Below are 18,951 nucleotides of genomic sequence, written 5' to 3'. Positions count from 1 at the left end.
CTGATTCCAAAATGGAACCAGGCTCCTCCATACTGTGTTTGTGAGCTACAAAACAAAGCTCAGAGTCTGTCAATTATGGTTTAGTAAGTTCTCCATGGTTTAATATATATAATATATCTTAATATTGGTTTGTTATAGCTAAATGTATCTACACATGGGGTTCTCAATGGATGATGCCTTTCGAATAGCTTCTGGTGAGGACACCTTTCAGGCCGAGACTGTTAATCTCCTTTTAATCTAAAACTGAGTTCCTCACTGAAAAAAACTATGAGAAGTAAATTGCTGAGGAAACGTGCATTGTTCACAATGCTGGAACTGTGTGTTACTGGGGCACAGCTGTGGAATTGTTGTGCGGGTGTCAGCACGGCATCTGCTTGAATGCATATACGCATTTTGCTTCAGACAAGGTCTGAATCCTTATTGAGCTTTTGAGTAAGCCTCTGTAGCAGGAGCTCGCAAGCAATTTTGTGACCCAGCACACAGTTGTCACTCAAGCATTTTTGTTCCGTAAGACAAGTCTAGCTATCAGGACCGTCTTTCTGACAAAGGTTAGCTTTGCATTATAATGCATGTGGCATTTTAGCTGAAATGAACAGTGGCAAGTCTACAGTATCGAGTCAACTGTCACTGTTTCAGAGTCCCCTAATCTAACATATCAAGACAAGTAATTCACTCAGACTCTCTGCAGTGACGGCTGTTGCTACAGGTCTTAAACTGTTGCAGGGGGGAAACTGGGAAAGGTGAAAAGTGAATGCACTGACACCAAAAAAAGGCCTGATCTTCTGTGGCTTAATGCTTAATGGCTTTCTGTTGGTTCATTACTACACATTTGAATGAAACACAGTTTTAGTAGTGGTGCGACTTAGCTGAATATGTTCCAGTTGTCAAAATTCCAGCGTGCATCACTCACTCACTTTCCACAAAAACATTTGTATATATTATATATATCATCAGTTTATTACATTGCATTAATTGAAACAGGTTATGTAATTATTCACTCTTGTTTCAGTTACAAGCATGGCATGCAGCCTGAATGTTTGGATGATTATGTGCCTCTGTGTGATGCATTAAGAGAATTGATGGAATTGAAGGAGCACGTGGAGAAAATTGTCTGTGGCACAGTGGACATGATACGGTTTCATTTTTTAAATCCCCACATTCCCTGAGAGACTCATTATAAAGCCGGGACTTAAGGATGTAATTAATTCTGAGGGTTCTGATATTGGTTTTGATGAGGCAGACTCTAGCAGACATCCCACTGTGTGCAGAAATGAAGTTTGTGCAGTGAGGATGGAAAGACATGGTGACAAAGCTTTTTTGCCTTAAGATCTTTTTTATTTTCAAACCTGAGCTCCAAAGGAAATTTGTGATGATGTTACATTGCATCGATGCTTGCACACTTCTAAGGATACGGGAAGAATTTAGTGTTTCAGAATCACATAAGCACTTTGTGCTCAATTCAGCATGTCTAATACAGAAATCCTGTTCCTCCAGGCGGATTTTTGTAAACTTGCAAAAATAACATCTTGCACATCAAACCATGCAAAAGTGAATTTAATTAAGTCACAATATAATACAAAAGGAACATGGTTACATGCAGTTGCCACAAAATGGCTGTAGAGGGACACTTTATTGACCGGGGATGGAAGCCCTGGTACAGCTTTGCATCTGTTTGAGGGAGTCCAGCACTGGCTGTGTTTTTCGAGCTATTTCAGTTTGACTAGCGTTCCTAGAGTTGGAAGAGATTATTAGAGGATAACAGGGTATTAGAGGATTATCGATAGTTGCAGTGCTCCTGGAAATCATTTAGAAATTGTGCCATTACTGAGATATAGAAGAAGCAATTGGCTATTTGTAAAGAAGAAAAAAGTAACCTTTCACATTCACAAGATAATTTAGATATTCTTTTATTTATATTTTTAGACATTTGCAGAAATTGTTGTTGGCTTTCTGATTTCAGATGGAAAGAAAAAAGTTAAGATGTGTAAGACAGGGCCCTTGATAGTAAAAAGTAGGTCCAGAGACTCAAATAGAAACACACTGTTACCCCCTGGGTGCTCTGTGAACGACCAAGAGAGGAAATGGAGGGTGGGACAATGCGGATGAAAAAATATTATTTGTCATTTGATGATAGAAATGGTTCTCAGAGGACGCAAATAATTTGCCTTTCCTTGTGAAGTTACATAGGAGTAATGTATTTATGGCATTATATCCAATATTGGTCTGAGATTACTGAAGCTGACTTTGTGATTTTGTTTTTCATATATACAGTAACTGGGCAGCTGCCTATGTCAGTTGTTGAACACATTGTGGTATTTATTGATTTATACGTACAACGGAAGAAATGACCTTACATTAACCCAAAGATGACTGTCTTTTTTTCAATGGCACATAAGTCAATGACATTGATGCTTGACATGAACTAATCTTCAGTACATACCACCAAAGGCCATTGCACACAAGTCCCTATTTTCTGTTGGATTTGAGGACATGAGTGGCTGCGATAAATAACAAGTTGATCAAGATTTGATTTTACTCCTCTAAAGAAGGCAGGGTGGGTTCAATGACCTAGTAAAATAGTCTAGAGGTAGCCCGATAGTAGTAGTATGACCTTTGCTGTTCTATTCAGGAGTTTAAAAAATTATGTATTATTTGTCAGATCAATAAATGAGCTAGTTACTTGTCAGTCGATGCAGTATGAATTGCAGAGACACTTTATTCTCAAATATGATGTGTTTTGGGCCAAAAGAAGAACAGCAGCATCAAGGGTGTGAAAATATGGATGTGGAAAAGCAGGCACCTCAGATGACGGACTAAGAAAGGCTGTACAGATGAGCCATTTCAGTCTTGGTCAGGAACAGTGTCCTTTAGAAAGAAAGGACTAAGCTGAACAATAAAAGCCATTTTGTGTACCATGACTTCCAACAAACAAACAATGTGATATATGAATGGAAAAGGTATTCATGATTGACAAAGGAATCTGAAACAATGCAGTTAGACTGAAGAGCATATAAACAAGGTTGAGCAATGCTGAAAATATCCAACATTTCCAGGTACTCTGGATTCATGTTCCACGTTTGCCTTGTCTTGTGCTCCCTTAGAATATAGTATAACCCCTAAATAAATCCTTGCTGTCTCCCGGCCTCATTCTGTTATTCATCTTTTACCCGTGTTTCATGTCTAGGCTCTGTGCGAGCGAGCCATGCCTCACGTTCTTGACATTCAGATATCAGTAGCTACCCGCTGTTGGCGCTGGACTGAAGCTGCAATTTGAATGTAAAATTCTCCATTTCGGTCTACTGTAGCAACATGACAGCTTTAGTAGAAAATGACCTGCCTCATGTGCAGTGTTTGGGTCTTTAGATAAAAATGTTTATTATTATAAATTCATATTTTATTCCAGCCCTTTATAGTTTTTGTCAATAAAATGTAGTTACTTAAGTTAATATTTATGTCATGGGCACAAATTGGTCTGTTCTTGCTTGTTCTCTTCCCCAGTCTCCTCTCTCGGCTCTTCTCATCCAGGCTGATTACAACTGGCAACACCAGCACTTTGCCAGGAGCAGGGCGGAGTCTCATGTTAATTATCCCTCTGAAACTGGAGGAATGGGTGGTGAATCTGTGTAGAGAATATTTTGTGTGTGTGTGTGTATAATCATATTATTATTCATATCTTCCCTAATAGAGTTATTATTGTCCTTGTTACAATTATTATTATTATTATTATTATTGTAGTGATACCTACTAGACTGTCCTGGTGCGTGTAGGCTGGTAAGCAGCACCAACAAGCCCACTACGGTGGCCTGGTGAACCCTGTGTGCAGGGAAAATGTAGTATGTGCACGAACCAGCAGGTAAGTCTCTGTTTATACGTACTAGGAGTCGTGAGCGGGCGCCAACCCCTGTAAGTTGGCGGGTCAGGTAGTCAGCCAGTGTGTTACTTAGCTTTAGAATTGTTTTTAGTCCCTGTGTATGTAAATAGTGTATATGCTGTAAATAATCTCACTATTTTTGTACACTTTTTGTACTCCTTACTCACACCTACAGCACTCACATCTTCACCACGCTTGCTCCCCCTGACCCTAGACCATGGGGTAGTTTGTAACAGTGATTATTTTGTCAAAATGCAGTGCAACTTGTGTAATGAGCTGCACACAAATATTGTCCAATTGCGGTTAGACATTAAAAAAGAAAATAGCATACAATAATAAGTTGAACTCAAGTTATTAATCGCACAATATTAACATTAGTCACCCCTGGTCACATAGTCATCTCTATGGCTGGGATTTGATTTGCCCAGATTTCTCGTGCAATACACCCAATTCAGGGGTGCATTGCTTAAATATTTTGACAGATGATCTAGATACATTTTGAGTGACATGCAGTTTAATTAATCACCGTAGATCCATTTTGAAATCATCTTAGCCACACACACACAAAAATGTTTTTATATAAGTAACATTAACACTGCACATGTTTAAAATAATAAGATAATCCAAAGCTTACTACAAAAGGTTAGTATGGTCTAAGAAAAACTTATGAGCAATACAGTGTATTACAGTTTAGATATCTCCATTGTCTAAAAGACAATTGTCTTTTTATTTATTTAGCAAAATGATCCTATATTGAACCAAAAAAAAAATTCTCCTCATCTACTCTACTGTTTAGAGGTGTCTGAACGGGGAGTGCTATCTTACAGTCGACTCCAGCTCACTGGCACTGACACCAAGACAAGCCCCAAGCAGCGTTCACCTGTCGGCCCAGGGCTTCCATTATTAATGGTGCGACTGCTGCTGCTGCTTTTAACACAGACAGCTGCTGCTGGGAGAGCCCTCGGTGTGACTGGCCTGGGAAAGAAACCTGGGAGAGTGGTCTTACTACTGATGAATTAGCTAGTTATGTATTTCTTTGTTTGGAGAATTACTCCTCTGGGTCACCAGGCCCAAAGGTGAAACAATGGGGAGAATGAATGTGGTATTAAACCTTTGTGTTTATTTGAATAAAAGTGAGTACACTGCAAAGCTCCTGACTAAATTTGTGAGTTCAAATCCTTAGACACCGGTGATCAGCAGCTTCACAAGCAAGTACCATCTTTTTGACAGATTTGTGTCCCTGCTGTATCCGAGAAAAGAACAAAGCCTTACTACAGCCACTTGATGTTCTGTTGGAAATGAGCTTTGAAATTGAGGAGAACCCATTCCCTGTGTGACCCCCTTCCTTGTGTAATATAAACAAAGTAAAAAAATGCATCCAATATTAGTAAGATAGGAAATTCCAGGTCCATGTGAGCTGTGACCCTCCGCTCACAAGAAGCATCCCCAGGGTGCCAAAAAGCAAGCAAATGTCCTAAATGGCTATGACGGGAAAATCTTTCAGGAGTTCTGTATGAACAAGGCAGAAAAATCAAGGGACAATCTGATGGGTCTGTGACAACTTTTTTGGCAGTTAAATACTGGGTATAATAGATGTTCTCTTCATGGGTACTGTCTCTTCTTTTCCTTTTCCATTGGGGGGTCAGGGGTTCTCCCCCAGCTTCTGGGCCCTTCTCTCTCCCCCATTTTCTCCAGGGCCAGGCTGCCTCTTAGAGACTTGGTTCCCGGGTTTTCTCTCTCTTTTATTTTGGGTTTTTCTGTGACATTCGTACCATTTCACATACCGTATCTACATGTAACCGCAATACTAACCTACCCATGTTAATAAATTAGAAACGGTTCATTCTTCTAACTTCTACTGTGCCACGCCTCTTTATGTCCAGGTAACATCAGATGAGTTCAAATGCGTTGCTTTTTTACAAATGCCAGCAGTGTCAATAATTTAACCACAAAATGATCTATCAATCCTTGGCATGAACTTGGCATGAACCTTTAATCTTTTTGTGAAAGTGAAGTGATTGTCATTGTGCGACACAGCACAGCACAAGGTGCACACAATGAAATGTTTGTGTTTTTAGCCTTTTTTTTAAACCATAAGCTATGGTATAAATATCAAACTAATATATACATTATGATTAACAGGGTGATTGTAAAATAAATGTCATCACTGCATTAATGTTTTGAAATTTAGTAGTTGTTGCCATTTCAGTACAACACAGTGTTCATTTAATGATTATTGATATACTGTACAAAATTGTAAATCATGACATGCACTGCATGTATTATATTGTATTAAGAAGTAGCTGCTGATTCCCAGCACTGAATTCCTCTGAATAATTAAAAACTGGTATTGTAAAAAGCATTGTAGACATTAGATAAAACATCAATTTGTGCTCATTAAAAAGACATTTTAAATGTTCCTGAAATGTGCTCTCTCTATATGGATTTGTGCAACACATTGGGCTTAATTGGACTGTAAAATGTCTTTGTTTCTCCTTTGTGCGGTTTGTATTGTTGGTGGATGCAAACATAGGTCTAATATAGAAGAACACTTCATTCAGGCTGGTTAGTGCCGCCTACTGAGTCTATTTGCATTTTAGCCTATCTGCTGTATATCCAATGCAGGCTTCTAATTAAGAATAGCTGGAGCCAGTGGGTGGAGGGGTATGTGGGTACACACTGCTTAAATGAAGTCCGTGGTCAGCTTGGGGATCAAAACGTTGCCTATGACTCACATCCAGCACAAAACAGGACTGGAGAAAGAATTCAGTCAGCAATTTGTTGTATGGCACATTTTACATCTTGTTTGTTTTGCTCAATTTTTCTCCCCACACAATACGGTTTTACCTGTCAAGCTCTTGATTGGGATCCCCCATATGTGCTGAATTCACAATGTCCTTTTCGTGTAATACAAGTGCTGCCATTGGACCATCAGGCTCTTAGCTGCTATTGATTTGTCCCTAATGAATGCATATTATACAGAGTGGGGTTGCAGAGGGAGGAGGGGAGATGGCATTATCAGATGCATCTTAACATTAAAAAGGCAGCCAGTGTGTCAGAGCCAAGACCTTGTCACTTTGAAACCGTTGCCAGTAACTGGAGACCAGCATGCCTTCCCCATACCCTGACCCTCTGAGACTCCCATCATGGAGTTTTTGAACAAAGGTGTAGAGGCAGTTGCCAAGGAAGTCTTGTCTTCCTGAAATCACTTACTATGGCACTGGAATTATTGTAAAAGTATTTAGGTGTTGTGACTTGAAAGCAGCAAATATAAATGAATTGCATTTTAATTAGAGTTTCTACCCACTCAATATATGCATCCATTTCCCCCAGGTTTGACATAACACATGTTCTGCCACTCATTAGAATTGTGAGCTTGTTAATGTAAAGTTCTCTGGGTGTGGCCTTTGAGTCTTGCTATTTACATGCATGGCAAGGAACGCTGCATGTGGCACATCAGAAAACCTTCATGTTGAAGCCTAAATGCTGTATAGACTCTGGAATGAATATTTTCACCCTAATCTGTAAGACTTAATATCACCCAGTCAGGCTTGAGGTTTTAAAGCAACGTCTTACATAGATATCTGTGCTTCTTAATATCATATTAGAATCCTATTATAACTTTCCAGTCATAGTTTTAGAGGTTAGAAATTAACACACTCTATTGAAAATTACAAGGCTAACCCAAAGGGGCATGTAATATATAAAACAATGTAATTTCCCCATATTACTGTTAATTGGTAAGCAGATTGAAAAATAATAGAAAACCAAGCCTAATTAACTCAAGTAATTGGCATGTAGTTTGTGAGCACATCTTGACAAAGCATAAGCAGTCAGCTTGTGGAGACCAAGTGGTCTGAGTGTCATGGGAACCAGACTACATTAAAAGAGCTGAAGACGCTCCTTACAGGCTCCCATTGTTTCCGAACAGGCTCTTCCAGAGCAGCTGGTTCAATTTAACTTTCCATAAGAGCAACAACCAAAGTGGCAAAATGCAGCAGTGTTCAGGCTGAGAATCACACAGTGTGGACAGCAACCTCCTTAGGCTGAAAATTAGATTCATAATTATGTTGAAAATTACATTTCATTTATGAAAACGTATCACGTAAACGTGTAACGTATTGTGTAGTAAAAAAGTAATACACTGCAGTTATCATACACCAATCAGTCATAACCACCCACCTAGCATTGACTACATCCAGCAAACATAATTGCCCTGACCATTGAGGTTCACTACAACTTTGAAGGTATATTTGAAGGCAGAGAGAACAATGCTGACCAGTTTTTGCTGCTCATGATGCCGTCACCAGTTCACCAGATTTGGGGCAGTGGTGGCCTAGCGGTAAAGGACGAGGCAACGTATTCAGAGGGTTGCCGGTTTAAATCACTATCCATGAAGGTGCCACTGAGCAAAGCATTGTACCCACACACATTTTGTTGTGTGCATCGTGTGCTGTGCTGCAGTGTTTCACAATAACAATCACTTCACTTTCACTTTCAGATTCCTTCATTGAAAATCATTGTGAAACACTGCAGCACAGCACACGGTGCACACAATGAAAAACGTGTCCTCTGCTTTTAACCATCATCCTTAGTGAGCAGTGGGCAGCCATGTGTGTGTGGACAATGCTTTGCTCAGTGGCATCTCAGTGGCACCTTGGCGGATCGGGATTCGAACCGGCAACCTTCTGATTATGAGGCCCCATTGGACCACATTTGGACCATTGTTTTGGTAAAGAAATACCACCCACTGCAATATTTATGTCATTGTAAAAATTAATTTTATATACCAATATACCATTACCCCAATGCTGTAACCACTGTGAGAACTGTTTAAAAAAAGTGTGACCCATGAGGCGGAGTATTACACCTTGCCAGTACGAGAATTCATGAATGTGCATTTGGTCAGTCCAGCCATTCAAAAATTATAATCTTTTTTAGGATTAATCCATACCAGTAATCATTTAAATCAAATGAGTAAGTGTAAAGAGACATGTTGGACGGGTTGGGTTACAAAGAATGCGCAGGTAGTCTCACTTTAACGAAAAAAAAAAAACTGACTTTTCTTGTGTGTCTAGTTTCAGCAGGTGCATGCATACAAGGAGGAAGTGATGTCAATCAACGGCAGAACAGGTTAGATGGGTGTAGGTGAGCCAGGAAGCAGCCCATGCTAATTTCTTGCTCATGAGAGAGAGCCTCTGTAGTGTTACAGGCAGGCTGAAGGGAAATAGCTCTTCATGGGAACCTATTAAATAACCCTTTCTCCAGCCATTCGACTCGCCGAGAGGGAATTTCGCAATGGGGGACTCTCAGGGATTTCGCCCGCCCCTGCAAGGTAAATATTTGTGTGGCCACACTGTCCTGGTGCTGCATTTTGCTGACTGCCTGGCGTGGATAGTAACAGCGGGGGCTTTTTGCTTAGTCAACCTCACAGAGGTTTTTCTTTCTGAATGGTTTTCTCTGGAGAGCTCCTTCTCTGGCTCTAATAACATTCATTAGGGCAGGCAGGAGAGGATGAGTAAGTTTCTCTCTCTCTCTGGAACCAGAACTTCCTGCAGGAGGACCAGCAATAGGACTATGATTTGAGGTGCTTTTCTCCTGGGTGGGAGGCTTCCTTGCTGCTGTTTGGATTTGTTTCCATCTTTAAATTCCCACAAGTCTGCAATATTTGTAATGTTTGCATTGGGATTCATCCACTGCATTACATGCTGTGAGATTGTAATCTTTTTTTTGGAGTATGTAATGACATGGTATTGTAACATGAAAAAGATATTCATCTCAAATTTGTGGTCATTTTACCATTTTTGGTGTTTGAATGCAATCTAAATGCTAATTGATGCACATGGAAGATGCCACATCTCATTCTGCAAGTCCTACCATTTATTAGATGCAGGAACTTTCACTAATCTCTTCATGAAAACTTGATCACCTTGCTCCAAAGGTGAATTAAAGAAGGATTTCCACCTACTCTGGTAATATAGTGCTCTATTCCCAGGCCCATATTTGCATTCCAGACAGGTAGCCCATTAATTCAGCCTGCTTAATCTCATGGGTGGACGATATAGAAGGCGGTATGCATCTCCCAGGGTCCCAGGTCATTTTTGTCTACCCTTGTTAGATTGACAAACTGTGGTCCTCTGATCCTACCATTTAAACCAGAGGCCAAGGGTCCAAATTCTCTTTCATTTGGTACTTCTGAATCATACGAAAATAGTACCTGTCATCATGTAATTAGCATTTCATGGACAGGATTACGTGAGGGGTAGAAAAGGTAATATAACCTTTATTGTACATGTCAGACCTCTTAATGACTTTTTCCCTCAAAAGTGCCTAGATATGCAACAAACTATGGCCATATTGGGTACTAGGTACATATTGACAACCATCGCCGTTGTCTACAGGAGGTGACATAGAGAAACCCAATGCTGCCATCACAGCAAAAGCTTGCTGCTTTGGAAAGACTCAATTATTCAACTTTTTGCCTTGTTTTTTTTGTAAACTAACAGGTTCTGTAATATTTTTTTTTAGGTTATGGCTTCAGTTTTGTTCCATAATGTATAAAATGCAAGACCCATAAATGAGTATGTGCTTCCAATGTTTTGACTGTATTTATGCAAACTAAATAATATACTCACATGGTTCTGCATTTATTACATATTTAATTAGGATATTTATTTTTTTTGGTGCCTAAATTAATTTATTTTTGTTAATGCTGTAAAATTATAAGTTAAATTGATTACTAACAAACCAAACATTCTACAATATATTTAAAGCACAAAAACAAAGCAATCTCAATTTGAGAATTTTTTTTTTATTATTATTTATTATTTGTCTGTGGGTGCACTCAGCTTTTTCCAGGCTGCCTTAAAGCAATGCATTTTGGTTGCAATGCAATGCATCTGGCTTCACTCAGTGCCAGATTGATGGACAAGGGCATTTGGTCTGTGATGCATCTTTTCAATGACAACGAGACAGTTATGTCACAAAGGGATTTTTCTATCAAATTTAACCTGCATACATGTGAGAAGGAATTCTCAATCCTTTCTTAAGCAATGCCAGCCAATATAGTTTGTGCAAGCTTCTGCAAGGTTTCTTCCTGCAAAGATCCAAGTCTACCTAATCTCCTTGTAAATTATAGTTCTCTTTATAGGTTTTGAAGTCTATAAGAACTTATAAGAACATTTTTTGTAGGCATTATCTATGGGTGCCTTTCTTCGCAGAATGAGATCTCTCAGTTTTTTTTCGGAGGATGAAGCACGACTTGATTATTTAAAATACCCAGTTCTCTCAAAAGCCAAAGAGGTGCATTTCAGAACTTTATCTGGCATCCACCCCTCCAAAGAGTGTTTGAGACAGCAATTTGGTTTTGATTCTGATTGGTTTTCTTTTTTGTGAAGCTGATTTTGAAACAACAGATAATTTATTCTATGAGTGCATTTATAGTAATGCCTTCTGGAAAGACTTTCCTTTTTGGTTATTACCCAAACTCACAGACCTCTCTGAATTCTCCTTAAAGGATATTTTTTTGGTATTCCCCTGAAAAATAAAAATCATAGTTTGATCATCAATATAATTATTATTATTATTGTATTATTGAAATGGAGGTGCCACTGTGTGTAATTCAACTACCTTTTTTCCTCATGAAAATGTTTATTCTTTGGTATAATATTTATGTTATCTCTAAGTGAATAATTACTTGCGCTCTCTGGGATGGAGCACATGCTAAAAACTGTCATATAAAAATGTTTAGGTTTCTGTGATCATTGGGGAAAAAAAGCTGACACTACAAACCGTTGCCACCCATCACAATGTCACATGGTGTAAAAACCTTGCAATTCAGACTTAAAGCAAAAAAAAAACGCACCCTGTCGATCCAACCCCCCTCATCTCTTAGGGTCACTTTGACATGCAAAAATACAACTGCAAAAAAGCTACAATTCCTGAAACAGGACATTTTCCTTTATTGGATGACAAATATCATATATTTGAACCCAACAACTACACTTCTCACTATTGCCAATATTAACAAAACTAAAAAACTAAAAAGGCCAAGTTATATGAAAAAAAATTTGAAAGGATAAAACTGTTAAGTGCAGAGTTGAAAGTGGGGTGCAAAGCTGTGTATCGAAGTCAGACAAAGGCCCTCCAGTCAGCTCTATGCAGCGGGCTCACAGTTGTGCTTGTGGGATAAAAAATGAAACATTTCCCTTCTAGACTGAAACTGGGAGAAGAATAACGGACTAGTTCCCCACTGACTGACATATTTTTAGATGTTAATAGATGTTTAGATTTGCTGCTTCCCTAAAGCCTTCCGCTGTTGTGCAGCTACCCACTAGAGCTGAAATCGGTCCTAAAAAGTTAGGCCCGACCCGAGACCGACAAGTACAGTGTTCTTTGCATGTGCTACGATTGCTAGACTAAGAAGGAAGAGAAATCTGCCATGAAATGAGCGGGTTTAAAAGATCATAATCACAGGCTATCCTCCGTTTCACCTCCTCAGCATTCATTTTCACCTCTCTCACGCGATAATTAAAATGAATGACCTGATGATGGTGGCCGAGAATTCTGCAAATTAACATTTCATTAACAAAATTTTTCGATAAAACAAATTTACAGAGAGTCATATGAAAAAGATAATAGCAAAACCAGGGCACGGAGGGAAAGCGCGAACAAGAGCCTTTTCCAGTGGATTTTTCAGATTCTGTAGTAAATCATGTCCATATTCAGTTTGGGAATAATTTATTGTTTTCTTTCTCAATATTTAAAGTATGATTAAGGGGGGCAGGACATTAGTTTAAGCAGGTGCTGCCCCCCCTTGCCCCCGCTGTTGATTTCTGGTATCTATTTGAATGAAAATTGCTATTGCAATAGTTACTCATTGTTGTTTTCTGTATGGACTATATCTGTTCAGAAACTGCTCTACATTGCCAGGGTCAAGTTTCCCTTTGATGGATTTTGGCCCCGTTTACGTGATTCAGGTCTGCCTGTGCCCCACTCCTTCAATAAGCTCTCACACTTTGTGTGCTAAAGCATGCACCAGTTCACTCTTATTCACTTTTCCTGTTGAAATGTGATCACCAAAGTCTTTTGAACGACAAAGGCAGAGGGGCCCATCAACTCGGCCTAGTATCTCATCGTGCTGGGACTGCCTTTTGTTACCAGCTAGACAGTGTTGTTCATTATCATTTGGCACTGATAAGCTCGGTGTAGAGCAGGTTCATGTTACAAAGGAAATACTTTGCCTGTGGGGAGCTTACTTCCTCTCTACCCAGCTCTTCCTGTCAGTCACAAATTAGACAGGAAAAGAGGCTTGATGCTATATTTTCTCTGTATGTATTGCATTTCTTAGGAGAACTTGATGGAAATATCAGTTTTCAACTTTTTTAGTCTTTTTAGTCCCTCATTGGTTCATTCCTTTATTCATGTTTTGTAATTTCCTGATTTGAACAAACCTGCTCACTCCTCTGCTTTTTTCTTTTTCTCCGCAATAAGTCAGTCCCAGTTGCAGATCATAATTAGTGTACCTGTGGAGTGCAGTAGAAGAAACCTAGCATTTCCTCACTCCTGTGGATCAGCGGGCCGGGAGGAAAGTCCCTTTTGGGACTAGGAATTATCGTGACAGGCCCAGCAGCTGATTGAGGTTGTGTCAGCTGGTTCAAAAGAGCCAGTGTAAATGATTCTGGTGCCGTATCAAGGCTAATCTTGATTCTTTGCACAAGAACCTGAAGTGTTACACTTTTCAATTGTTGGTTTGAGAAGCTTGTGTATTTATGATGTTTTCAGGTTGAAGAAAAATCAACTGTCCTCTTGGATTTATAATATATTTGTCAATTATAGAAATATGTAATGTGTTAAACAATTAATGCAGCTAAGCTGTTTAGTTCTTGTGTGGGTCTGACCTATGACACAGCCTGGCCACGGACAACCTCTACATAAAGATGGAGACGTGCAGATTCTTATCATTTTTAAACACTCAGCACCATGTGATCGACTGAATTAGCCCTTAGGCATTTTTTTTTTAAATATTAAACGTTGCACAACTTTTAATAATTTGCATTAAATTTAATTTCCATTTCGTTTGCGGTCACTTTTGCCTCTGTCATAATTTTAAATATGTAATATTTCAAGCTTTGGTCTTAAGAATTCATTAGTTCAAGTTTTTTTAATGAATAGATTGCCCTAGAAAAAAAAATCCCCAACACATAAGGAACAGAAAAGAGTTTTCACCAGGCCTCCCCTGAGTGCCATGCTGCCTGTAAGCCACTCTCTATTTTTACCTCTGTGACAGGACATTTGAATTTGTCAATTTAAATAGATCCAGATGTGAAGTGTCCCTGACATGGCCTCAGCCTCTCCAGCTGAGAGTACATGGTGTTCCTCTCGTCATCTGACTCGGTCCCAGTGCAGTTATCCCTTGAAACGTGAGCTGATGTTTTTTCTACCGTTATTGAGAGTTTTTTTTGTTTTGTTTGCTGACTGGGAATGTGCAAAGGAAGCCGGGTGTCTTAATTACTACTCATCCTCTTGTGTGCGTTCCCTTAAATGGCTTGAATGTCTAGGTACATAAAGGTCAAATAACCAAACAGGAGCTCTTTTCTGGCCACCTTTTGATTTCTCAGTTGCTGCGGACGCCATGTTGTATTCCCCTGGCAGAGGAGAGGCGTTTGTTAACCCTAATTTATTTCACATACAAATCCTCACTCCATGTGACCCAGTTAGTACAGCACTTCAGGACACACCGCCGAACAGCTCACTCAAAGCTATTTAGGGTCACTCGTCAACAACGCGCACTGCAATATGCATTAATGTCAACACTTCTGAAATGGGTTATTCCAACACACACACACTCTTTTTTGATTTTGTTAACCCATTCCCCCATGCCTTTTACTGCATGCTTGACTGCTAATAGGGCTTGAGTGCGGGGCCGCTGGAGGGACGGTGGCTGTCAGCTCCACTGTGGGTTTTGCCAAAAAACATTTTTGGGATTTTCTGTCTCTTCCTCTCTCATGCTGATGCTCCTCATTTTTGTCTAGAATACACATTAGCAGAGGTCTTTATTATACATGAGACCATCATTTGGTAACAAATAGATGAATTAACAAATTCAAGTATTGAGCTCCACGTTGTCATGACACATCTAAGCTTCTTATATTGTTTTACACAGTATAGCTACCTGTGTGTGTGGATGCTTTAATATTAAAATGATCCTTTGCCTTAATGACTAACAAACCTACAATTTCAATCATTTTTTTATTTCACCTGTAGCACGTCATCTTGTTTGATTACTTTTGAAAATCTGTGTCTTAATATGGTTGCAAACACTCTCATAAGACAAGTAAAAAATGAATACACTGTAATTAGAAAATCTGCAAAGCACTCTTGATTGTTGCTGTATGAAAATAGCTGTACAGTAATTGTTCAGTTCATACAGAACAGGGAACAAATTGTGTGATCAAAAGAGAGCGCAGCACAGCACAAGTAAAAAACATCCCTCAAATCCTCTGCTGTTCCTTTATCCATTTATTTTTGACTAAAGGTCTGTAGAACTGCCTGGTTGATAAGAGGTTCCTTCATTAGCAATGTGACAATCCTGGGTCAAAGTTGTCCTATCTTCAAACACATCCAGACAGCAATAGTGCATCCCTTGACATTAAGCTAACAGACTGGGCACCAGCATCACCATTAGCGAGCCATTTTTATCAGCGGTGATTCTAGCATGTGTGGTCCCCTGGGTGAACCAGTCCTGCAGGCCCCACTGTATTACACCAATCACCCAAAAGCCTGGTCGTGTCATGAGGAACGGTGTGACCAGACCATCAGCAAGGCATACAACATTCAGCGACTGGTAAATACACAGAGACATACAATGACCCGTCAAGGAGTAAAATACAAAAGTACGGATTATGTACAGTCAACAACAGGTGAACATAATTTGGAATTTCAGGCAGACAACATCGACACCACAAACCCTGGCCTAACTCACGGATCCGGACTGCCCCCATAGTCAGAACCACGATGGGTCTATTTATTAAATCTTTTCTGAAGCTCTACTGTGTGAAACCTAATTGGCTGGCACGTCTTCTTGAGTCTGTGTAACTAGGCAACAAACACGTCACACAGGGCGAGTTAAGAGAGGGAAACAGGGCCCTCTGTCATTTACAGTTGTTCACTTTTTAAATCTGATGCATCAGAAAAAGTGCTGGTTATAAGAACACTGAACAAATTGTGCTGCTATTTAACCAAGAGACACAACAACTGCAAAACCTTTACTTAAGGGTCATATGTTATTATGTCTTGTTCAATTTCTTCATAATAAATACATATTGCTGCCATCCTCAATATTTGTTTTTTGCTTGTGCAATGCAGTGTAGGCACATTTTCAATAAGCTTACATCTGAACTTTGATGTATTGGCAGTGCTGACCTTAGCAAGTAATCAAGAAACCATAGTTACCAAGGAACCATAGGGATAGAGTGAAGAAATTACTGTTTATTTAAACCTTGAATATGCACCGGTGACTTACTTTAATTAGGCCTATTTGTTATCCTCAGATGCCCTGTGAGGCCAACATTCTTGGCATGAAAGACCAAAGTGGTCTTTTGTGGATCCCTAGTCTATACACGGCCAACAAGTATTACCAACAATTATCAACTTTGTTTACTGATTGAAGTATATAGTGTGAATAAGGCTCATTATAATTCTGTAATTAACATTACTAGCTTTGTATTAAAGACCTATATATTTTATATCACCCTCTTGTGGTCTCCAAATGCTGTTACTCGAGACAGGAAATGGAAGGTGAACTCAGTGAACAAGAAGACTCATATGAGCGATCCATTCATGACACAAGTGTGCCAGTCAATATGGGAATGTGGTTTATGATATACCTTTTTGTATATTATTACTTATTAAGTACATTTAAATTATTTATATACTTTTATTGTACTTGGAGTCACTTTATGTAATGAAATATTCACTGTGTGCTGTGCTGGACTAGTCTGGAAGTCATTTCACCACACGAGGCTCTTAGGGACATTAATGAAGTGAAGACAGAGCTTCCTCACTGCTGTGCACACACTGCTGTCATGCTAAGATTCTCTTTACACACAGCCTGCACTGATGCTGTGATTTTAATGACAGTATCAGCCGAAGACACAAGATGCTCCGGATGTCTAATTAAATGGTGTGACGGGCTGTTGGCTAATTGATTGGCTTCCATGATCAAATGACAAAGGGCAGAAAAAGAAGATTCTAGAAGAGAATTTCTCCATCACCTGCTGCATGTGTGACACTATATGCTTTTCCCCACCCCCGGTCCAGTCTAATGGGTGAAGCCTTGCCACCTGGGTCAGAGGGGTTGTGGCTCTGCTTCTTTCTCCATCCGTGTGACTCAACCCACATAAAGGCCACGGAGATCAGCGACTGCATGCGTAATGCAGCTGGACACGTACTGCAGGTTCTTGCTTAATTTACCAGATTGCCGGAGGACAAAAGCCCTGCAATGCCTATGCAGCTCCAGTGAGCACCCTCTTAAGTATGACATAAAGGTATTCAAGCCGCCACTAAGGCACAGCTGGGTGAACCTCAAGGATGCCAGTCTTAAACACCTTAGAATTGCTGTAAGAGGGATCTGTGTATTTTTCTAAGAAATAAAAGGTGTTTTTTTTTTTACTTGCTGCAAAATAATAGGAAGCTTTTCTTTCAGGGGTGGCCAAGGTCCCTGTGTCATTTCTCAGTCTGTTTCTCAACGGCGAGTAAGGACAGAGGCCAGCATCTGATGGAAACGCATGAAGGAGCTGCCTCTGGTTCCGCTCCTTGTCTCTGCACTGATCACCCCATGGAGAACGCTGTTCAAAGTGCTGTGTTTGTTGAACCCAACAACTTGCTTCCAGAAAGCCTCTCACAGCGTGTAATTATCCCCACTTGCGTGTTTTTTTTTTAACAAGATCCGTAATTACATCTGTTTTTGGATACTGCCACGCTTGCTTTAATTCAGCAATTGGAACTGTGACATCCGAGCACATACAATTAACATAAATAATAGTATCCCAGGTGATTATAGTTATTCATTAGCATTTGGGGGCGCTTGGGTCAGCAAGGGCGTCTGTTGCCAAGCACAACATATGCACAATACTTATCTTGTGGGAAATAAAAAAAGCAAAAAACGTGCGCATAGCTCGTGTTTCATTTGGGATTCACAGTAGATGCAACCGTATTAATTTAATTACCTTTCTCTTAATTGGTTAATTTTTAACATATTTGCTGGTTTATTCATAGCATTTTTTATGTAAATGCATTATACAAAGGGTAACAAGTCTTTTTTATATATATATGTTTTATTTTTTGACATAACTTAAGCATTTCATGACCATGCTGCTCTAATTGTGTTCAAAAATAGGTTCAGGAGCATCTTGTTTACTTTCCCCGCATAAACCTGTATAGATTTAATTATTTAAAGTATATTTAAACATATTTCGTTATTTTGTCCTCTGTTTTTTGTGTGACTGGTATTAGTAATTAATGCTGCTTTTTGTAATTAGGAATTAAAACTGCCTTCAGTTACAAAAATAATCCCTTGTGAAATTAGTACAAAACTTTGCTCATTCCCTCTGGGCTTTTGTGCTCTTGTCATCTCTGTTCTTAAAGGTATGAACATTCCGCCACTTTTCTGTCTCTGGCACTATGTGCTTAAGCTTTTGCTGGCGGGTTTTTAAGTGTCCTGTGAAACAGGAAAATCCAGAGTGGCTGGTTTCTTACCTCATCCTCACCTGCCATTCTGAGAAATTTATGCTCTGTGTGTGTGTCTACTTTCCTTTTTAAACTTCTAGTTCCAGCTACTGATTGATTCCAAGAACCTACATGAATAATTTAATCAATGTGGATTTCCTTCCTCGTGTGTGGCTGGAAATACCATGCCAGACTGGACCACACCTTCACACCCCGACCCTGCTGCGTCTCAAGAGGAGCAATCTAAAAAGCGGGCCTCAAAAGAGCATTTTAGCTCAAGGTCTCGGCAGATAAAGGCTTTGAATTCAGTGCAGAAAGGCAGTGGGCACCGCCGCAATAAAAGAGGCTGTGTG

General features: G+C 39.6%; 1 protein-coding gene across 2 annotated transcripts in view; it reads left to right on the top strand.

Moving 5' to 3' along the window:
- Window positions 1-9,061: 9,061 nt before the first annotated feature.
- Window positions 9,062-18,951, top strand: part of naaladl2 (N-acetylated alpha-linked acidic dipeptidase like 2) — a 175,033-nt gene continuing 165,143 nt past the window's right edge. For both annotated transcript variants that reach the window (XM_028999689.1, XM_028999690.1), the window contains exon 1: window positions 9,062-9,206. In XM_028999689.1, the coding sequence (XP_028855522.1) occupies window positions 9,170-9,206 (37 nt within the window). In that variant the 5' untranslated portion in view covers window positions 9,062-9,169. The remainder of the gene's footprint in view (window positions 9,207-18,951) is intronic.

Source organism: Denticeps clupeoides, chromosome 13, assembly GCF_900700375.1.
Source record: "Denticeps clupeoides chromosome 13, fDenClu1.1, whole genome shotgun sequence".
Classification (NCBI taxonomy): Eukaryota; Metazoa; Chordata; class Actinopteri; order Clupeiformes; family Denticipitidae; genus Denticeps; species Denticeps clupeoides.
The sequence above is the reverse complement of the archived record's forward strand: the minus strand, read 5'-3'. Positions and strand labels throughout refer to the sequence as shown.